Source organism: Castanea sativa, chromosome 6 (assembly GCF_040712315.1).
Source record: "Castanea sativa cultivar Marrone di Chiusa Pesio chromosome 6, ASM4071231v1".
NCBI classification, from domain to species: Eukaryota; Viridiplantae; Streptophyta; class Magnoliopsida; order Fagales; family Fagaceae; genus Castanea; species Castanea sativa.
The window spans coordinates 21,998,008-22,006,587 of NC_134018.1; the positions used below are offsets into that span (position 1 = coordinate 21,998,008).

At 36.8% G+C, this 8,580-nt stretch overlaps 2 protein-coding genes across 2 annotated transcripts; both read right to left on the reverse strand.

Moving 5' to 3' along the window:
* Positions 1–5,155: 5,155 nt before the first annotated feature.
* LOC142639651 (uncharacterized) lies at positions 5,156–6,640 on the reverse strand. The gene is made up of 2 exons (XM_075813800.1): positions 6,262–6,640; positions 5,156–5,445 (listed from the first exon to the last, which is right to left on the reverse strand). Exons 1-2 carry the CDS (start codon positions 6,638–6,640, stop codon positions 5,156–5,158), a joined length of 669 nt encoding a protein of 222 aa, XP_075669915.1.
* A 261-nt stretch (positions 6,641–6,901) lies between these two features.
* Positions 6,902–8,230, reverse strand: LOC142639652 (uncharacterized). Its single transcript, XM_075813801.1, has one exon. It carries the CDS (start codon positions 8,228–8,230, stop codon positions 6,902–6,904), a length of 1,329 nt encoding a protein of 442 aa, XP_075669916.1.
* Positions 8,231–8,580: the final 350 nt, after the last annotated feature.

The following is an 8,580-nucleotide window of genomic DNA, read 5'->3' on the forward strand; positions in this document are numbered from 1 at the left end:
TGGTGCCACTGCCGCTAGGGAGAGACCGCCAATGTCAATAACGATCATACACGGCCGCCTCCATATATTCAAATCAATCAATGACTAGTATTAGTTTTGTGACGTCGTCTTAGTAGGTACTCATTATTGCCTTTTCTTCTTCAAATCGATGGTTGGGTACCTAGTCATGGCGACAGTGTGGCATTGATGACATTACGATCTCTTCTTGGTGATGCTAGTAGGGATGTGTTGCGGGCTTCTTCTTTTTTTAATTTTTTTTTTTTTGGTAACTAGTCGACTATGGTGGATGGCTGGTTAAAGGTGGCAGTTGGCCATTGATGACATTTGGTGATTTCTTCATAATGGCGCTAGCGAAGGTTGATGGGGTGGTGGAGGACGGAAAATTCTTAGGTAGTCCCGGAGTATAGTGAAATAGTGCTTCCTCCTTTCACATTCATGGTAGATTCCACCATAAATTTAATAAGCAGACCCCACCATGAATGTGAGAGGAGGGAGCACCATTCTCCGTACTACGGGAGTACCTAAGAATTACTCAGTGGAGGACTAGTGGGGATGATTTTTTTTTTTTTTTAATTTTAGGAAACTAAAATTAGAAAATACATGAAATTAGGATTTAATTAGGTATATATGTGGCAAGTTTTTATTGGTTGAAAAAAAAAATTGGACAGAAAACTTGATTGAATTGGGTCAGAACTTTTGTTTTAGTCTTGGGTAGGGTCAAGTTTGCGTTGATTGTTGGTAGATTTTCAACCCAACTCAACCCGACATATATATAAGTTCACTTTATTGAACTTATTTCAATAGTTTCTTTTAATTGATATTGGTATTTTGAGAATTGGTTTTAATGAAAATTGGAATACAATTTATGCATATGGTGTGAATTTGTATTACTTTTTATATATATATATATATATATATATATGATGATGATGAAATCCCTTTTCCTTTTTTTTATTAAGAAAAGATGTTCCAACCCAACCCAACCCATATGATTGGGTTGAGAATTTCTCAACCGGAATCATGCACACCTCTATTCTAAATTTAAAAAGAAGTAACATTAAATAAAAAATTACACAAGCGCCCTTCTACTTTTCATGCTTTAACTTTTATTAATAAACATATAATAGTAATTTACTCTGTATCATTCCACTATTTCATCATCCCTACCAAACACACATAGTGAAAAACACAAATATTTTCCATCGTCCTAATATTTTTTTAGGATTTATGATCCTTAATACTTTTTGTGGGAATGTGATGCTTTGGTTCATCTTTTACTTAATTTAATATATTATTGCACTTTTTATTTTATGGAATGTGGTGAATTTATGTGAATTGTGGTTTAGTTTTTGTTAGTAAATTGTTTACATTTGCTAATGAGACCAATTTTAGGACTTGGTATGTGTGGGTAACACCTTCCCACTCTATACCTGTCTCCAAACTCAAATTTGAAATTTAGGTTAGATATTGTAATTTGTATTTTAAAATTGTACCTGGAAACAAAACTATATGGAATCTTTCTTAATATATTGTACATTCGACCAAAGCTATATAAATCATAGTTTGTTTAATGACCAATTCTTGACATGACCAGGTTTGCTCTAATACTATTTGTAAAATTCGAGGAAAGCACTAACAACATGTGAGTTACCACCTCAAAATGATTAGTCTAGTTGCAATTAAACCTTTTCATAATCACTTATGAACCCAATTTCCACCTAATAAACAGTTGATTTGGGACATAGCACACACCTACACAATACATACTCAAATAATCCAATACTCATAATTTGGGGTGTTACAATTGTCAAAAATCGTTAACAGAATTTCCACTTATTTTAAAAATCATAACTTTTTCGTTTTTGTTAGGCCAAATAATTGATTCATATATTGAACATGTGCTAAATAAAAAGGAGACGTGTGGAAAATGAATGCCAATAGAATTGCCATGTCATTAGTTTAACAATAGATTAAAGCCCAGAAGAGAGACCAGTGGCTTTAATCTATTGGAGACCAAAGACTAGAGACTAGGAGTTACCTTGAGCAGTTTTGTCTAAGTAAGAACACGTGAGAAGCACAAGAGAGGTAACAATTACCTCAAGATAGTTACAAGGGGAGTTCCAACCTAAGTATATGGAAAGCACTAACAACATGTGAGTTACCACCCCAAAATGATTAGTCAAGTTGCGATTGAACCCCTTCATAATCACTTATGAACCCAATTTCCACCTACTAAATAATTAATTGGGGACATAGTACACACCTACACAACACATACTTAAATAATCCAAACTCACAATTTGGGATGTCACAATTCTCAAAATAGTTGACAGAATTTCCAATTATTTTAAAAATCATAACTTTTTTTCGTTTTTGTTAGGCCAAATACTTAATTTATAAATTGAACATGCGCTAAATAATAAGGAGACATGTGGAAAATGAATGCCAATAGAATTTCCATCTCATTAGTGAATTAACAATAGATTAAAGCACAGAAGAGAGACTGATGGCTTTAATTTATTGGAAACTTGAGACTGGAGACTGGAGACTAGAGACTAGGAGTTACCTTGAGTAGTTTTTTCTAAGTAAGAACACGTGAGAAGCATAAGAAACGTAACACTACAAAAAAAAATCTACCTATAGCAACATTTTTTTAGTGGCGTTCACAAAAAACACCACTATAGGTACCTTATAGTGGCATTTTCTAAAAACGCTGCTATAGGCATATCTATAGCAATGTTCGGGGGCTCTATAGTAGCATTTTAAAACATGGGCCTATAGCAGAATTTCCAAGGGCCTATAGCAGCGTTTTAAAAATGCCACTATAGGTCTTGGTCTTACAGGGGCCAATATTGACATTTCTAAAACCTGCTATAGGTCCTTTACAAAAAAAAAATAATAATAATGAAAAAAAAAAAGCTAACCAAAAAATAATAATAAAAAGGACCTATAGCAGCGTTTCATAAATTGCTATTGTGATGAGCGGTCATTAGTAAAGGTATGTTTGGTACACTGAATGTGAATCACATCAGCAATGGTAATCTTTATTACTGAGAATAAAATGTGTTGTAATAAAATAACTAAATCTATTCATTAGTTTGGTTGTGAGTTGTAACATTAGATTAAAACTTATGATTTATTTTAGGAAATATCTCATTTATATAATTATATTTCCTAGAAAATAATATATTTTAAATTTTAGAGAGTTGAGTTATGTTTTGATAATTTTTTATTTTCATAATTGTTAGGTGAAAATAAAAATTTTATTTATTTGGAAATTTATTAATTTTAGAAATTATTTCATTTACTAAGGAATAGCTATTACAACGCTTTTAGAGAGGAAAATTATTCCTCATTTTAAAGAATAACTATTTATAAGGAATGACTATTCTCTGTAATAAAAACATAACAAAACTATTGAATAACTAAACTATAGGAATACCCGTTTCATTACAGTGCCTATTACAGTCTACCAAACGTGCCCTAAATAAACCAATAAGAATTTACTACATCAGAAGTTTTGTGAAATTATTTTTGAAAAGTTTATGGTTTTAGCATTACTCTTAAAAAAAATCAATAATATTGTTGGGGGAAAAAAGTGTAATGTTATGGAACAAAATTGCTAAAATTGGTACCTATGTATACAATAAATTTTTTTAAAAAAACAATTGGGGGGCAATTGCCCCCCAACATCATAGTCTCCTTCCATCCCTAGTTGATACAACATAATGTGATGGTGGAACTGTAAAATGTGAAAAAAAAAATAGTGTTACAGAATGTGACAAAAGTACAATCAGATCTCATGTTGGTACTGCATGATGCTACAATGGAATCATCAAATGTGAGTAAAAAATAAGGGTACCAACGAATGTAACAAAAGTACAGTTCAAAATGATGTTGATACTACTTTATGTGAAAATGGAACCATCAAATGTGACCAAAAAAAAAAAGATAACCACCAAATGTGACAAAAGTACGGTTAGAAGTGATATTGGTACTGCCCAATGTGACAATAGAATTGTCAAATGTGAGAAAGAAAAAAAAACAAGGTTCCATCAAATGTGACAAAAGTACAATCAGAAGTAATGTTGGTACTACCTAATGTGACATGCAGACTCCGAGTGCTTCCCACAAGCTTCACACACACTATCGTTGGTGATATTCCTCCTTTTTAAGTTCTCCTTGGTGGCCAATATGTTCTTGCAAGCCTTCCACGTGAAGTGTTTAAGCTTGTTTGGTGTGTTCATTCCCCATACATGCCTCTAAATCCCTCTCAGTATTGTTGGATTAGAGGACTCTACTCCTCTTTCACCCCACGCTCCTTCTTGGGCCATTTAATAGGCACTCCGCACTGAGAATTTGCCAATTTTAGTTCCTGCCCATATTAGTCTATCTCGAGCCCTGTTTGCACTAAGGGGAATGTTTAGGATTGCATCCACATCTTGTGACATGAAAATTTGGCGAATCAAATCAGCCCTCCATTCCATCCTTCCTCCATCAATTAGGTCTCGTACCTAAGTTACCTCAGAGCCCAAATTTTCTAGAGTCACCACCTTGTATGTACTTGGGTTTGAAAGCCATTTGTCCTTCCAGACTTGGATTTGCTCCCCATCCCCCACTTGCCATCTCATTCCTCGTCTGACCAAGTCTTGAGCTGCCATAAGGCTTCTCCGTTTATATAAGGGTTGACAACCAATAACTGCTTCTATAAAATCACACCTTGGAAAGTACTTAGCTTTATAGTCACGGTAGAATAGAGATGAGGAGTTTGTTTGGAGTCTCCATCCATGTTTGTCCAACAATGCCAAGTTGAAAGTCTTCAAATCCCTAAAACCCATCCCTCCTTTCTCCTTTGATAAACACATCTTATCCCAACTCATCTAGGCCAATTTCTTTCCTTCTTTCACTTGACTCCACCAAAACTACCTAACCATCCTAGTTACCTCCTCACACAAAGAATTGGGTAACTTAAAACAAGACATTGTGTAGGATGGAATAGCTTAAGCAACGGCCTCAACACCTCCTTCCCCGCATTGGAGAGTAGTTTTTCTTTCCATCCAACCAATTTATTTGCAACCTGCTATTTCAAGCGTGCAAAAGTGTTTCGCTTTGACTTTCCTATTAGGGATGGCAGACCAAGATAGGATTCATGGGATCAGATTACTTGTGCACCAAACATTGCTTTTATTGTCTCCTTTGTACCATTGTCCATGTTATGGTTGAAGAAAAGGGAGGTTTTGTTCATGTTCAGTTGTTGACTGGAAGACGACTCATATACCTGTAACACCCTTTGTATTTCGGCACTTTCTCTAGCTGTGGCTCTTCCGAAAATCAAGCTACCATCGGCGAAAAATAGATGTGAGATCCTTGGACCCCTAGCCGAAGCAGCAATTCCCCTTAAAGCTTTGTTCTGGACTAACTTGTGCAACAATTCCGATAGACCCTCTGCACAAATCAGAAATAGATATAGAGATAAATGATCGCCTTGACGAAGCTCCAAGGGAGTCAATTTCGTACCGGATGCCGTATCGGTTTGGTCAATGGAACGATATATTTCGGTATTAGTCAATACCGGTGTACTATTTCAGGGTTACCGCTAATTCTATAATAATAATAATAATGATAAAGTATACAATATTTTTTAAAAAAAGTTAATACTATTTAACTACTTTATAGAATATATAGTAATTTAATATTTTTTTGATAACCAATTTATTATAATATATATATATACACCCTACTGTACTTTTTTTTTTTTTGAGTTAAAGGCTAATACTATAGCATAGTTGAAGGGAATAAAAAAGCCACCATCTATAGGCCACGTGAGTGACATGACCATTTGGATGGGTACAAAGTGAACTTGAAGACTTGTCTTTTTCACTTCCCATCACTGACCAAAAGTTTTAGAATTTTGCATTGAGATTCACAACCGGATAAAACAAAGAAAAAGAAAAAGTGGGGAGAAGGAACTTGCTAGAAGGGGAAGAAGTTCATGAGGTAGCATCACAAAAATGAGAAGAAGCAACAGCTTGATTGATCCACACCTACAGGTAATTTTTTTTTCCAAAGATTCACAAAAGTCTCAATTGCTTCTTCTATTTTTTTCTTATTCAAAAACCTTCAATTTCTTAGAAATCTACAGCAAAACAATGGAGATTTTTATTTCAGTCCAGTATCCATTTACCGGCCGAAATTCAGTATTCACTTCAGTATTGCCGAAATGGCTCCAGTACGGCCAGTATTTAAACCGGAACAAAATACTAGTATTTCTGTACCTGCCAAGGTTCCGGTACGGTAAACACCGGTCATACCGGCTGGTACGGTATGAAATCGACTCCATTGCGAAGCCCACGTTTTGGAACAATCTGACCCTTGCATATGTCATTGAGGAAACACATCTCATGACCAACCTAACCCAATCTTCATGGAATCCCAGTTTAGCCATAATTAGCTTCAGGCAACCCCACTCCACTCGGTCATATGCCTTGCTCATATCTAGCTGAGCCATCTCTCCACTTTTTCCTTTTTTCTTCCCGTTAATGTGATTCATGATTTCATGTGCCACTAACACATTATCGGTGATGAGCCTCTCTGATACAAATGCACTCTGATTCTCACATATTATTTCTTGCAAGACCATCTTCAACCGATTTGCCACAGTCTTGGATGCAAGCTTATAAGCCACGTTACACAAACTGATCAATCTATATTCTGTCACACGTTCTAGATTCTCTGTTTTGGGAATAAGTACAATATGGGTCTCATGAAATTTTGGAGGAGCAATATCATGATTAAGAAAATCCAAGACAATTTTTATAACAATGGGATTCACAATAGGTCAAAAATGTTGATAAAATAGAGGGGGCATACTGTCGAGTCTTGGTGCTTTCATCGGGTGCATTTACTTTAGCGCTTTTTCCACCTCATGAACTAGAAAGTCCCACAAAAGAGTGGAGCTCATTCTATCTGTTACTTTGGTATGTACTGCTGCAAGGAGTTCATCATTGATAGTAGGTTGAGACGAGGTAAATAGTTGCTCAAAATACTCCACAAAGGTGCTGCCAATCATTGCTTCATCTTCTAGCCAAACCTCATTCAACCCCCTGATCTTGCTGATGGAGTTGCGCTGATGTCTATTATAGGCTTTTCTATGAAAGAAAGACGTATAATGGTCTCCTGCCTTCAACCAACAAGTCTGTGATTGCTGATGCCACATGTCCTCTTCCATTAGTAACATTTTGTTCGGCTCTGATTTTACTTCATTTGTTTCATCCATGTTTACAACTCTGTTGTTCCTCCCTTCCAACCATTGAAGTTTTGTTTGGAGTGCGGCTATTCTCCTACCAACGTGCCCAAACGTGCTCTTATTCCATGAGGATAGAGAAGTCCTACATTCCTCCAAGCATTGAGTAAACGGGTGCTCAGAATTTGTACATTGGCCTCGCTCCCACGCCTCCTTCACTACATCCTTGCATCTTCCATACCTCAACCACATGGATTCAGACCTGAACAATTTTTTCCTTCTGAAAGGTCTTTGTCGAGTACATGCATTCTTAAGGACCAGCACACAATGATCCAACGTGGAGGCAGCCACGTGGTGCAACCTGACTTGTGGAAATAGTGACACCCATTTAGAGGACACAAAGGCCCTATCCAGTCTTTCACGGACCCATCCCCGTGAACCCAACCTCCTACTCCACATAAATTCATACCCAATGAATCCCAAGTCCTTCATATGGCATCTGTTAATTGTCTCTCCAAAGCTCCGCATTTGCCATTCAGGCCGAAGGTTTCCCCTAACCTTTTCACCAAGATGCATTATTTCATTAAAGTCTCCCATAAGAACCCACGGAAGATCTCTACTTATGCTCAACCGTTCAATCAGTTTCCAAGAGTCTATACGCTTGCTCGTTTCTGTGTGGCCATAGAAGCCGGTAAACCTCCACCTCTTGTTTTCGTTCTCTTTAGTTACTATCACATCAACATGACAAGGAAAATACGTTTGAATGTCCACTGTCAGAGTGTTTTTCCACAATAGAGCCAGACCACCTCCCCTATTAACACTAGGCACAATTAGACCTTGTTGTCGATCCAGTTTGCATTTTATTTGCGCCATCTTAGAAACAACATACTTGTTCTCAATGAGAAAGACCAAGGTGGGATCTTCCTCCAAAAAAATCTTTTCAAGAGCTTTAACTATGCAAGGGTTCACCCCCAACAGTTCCAACATATAGCACTCATTGCTCTTGGCGGGGTTGTCCCACAACCTCTGTCGTTCCCTATTGTTGTGATATTATCTTGCTAAATACCTCCACCTCTCCTACCATTCTCTGCTTCTTTCCATATTCCCTTATATCAACCTCTTCTAATGGAGACCGATCTTTTCTCTTCGCTCCAACCCCGTCCACATTAACCTCCATCACTGTCTCATGGTGTAGTGCACATTCTTTTTCCCTTTCTGAAACCACCCCTTGTATGTTTTCCTTCCCCACATGTTTATGTCCAGACTAGTTTTTCTTTTGGGTATGGCCTCTCCCTTTCCTCATCTTAATCTCACTTTAGGCCTTCTAGCTGTCCGTG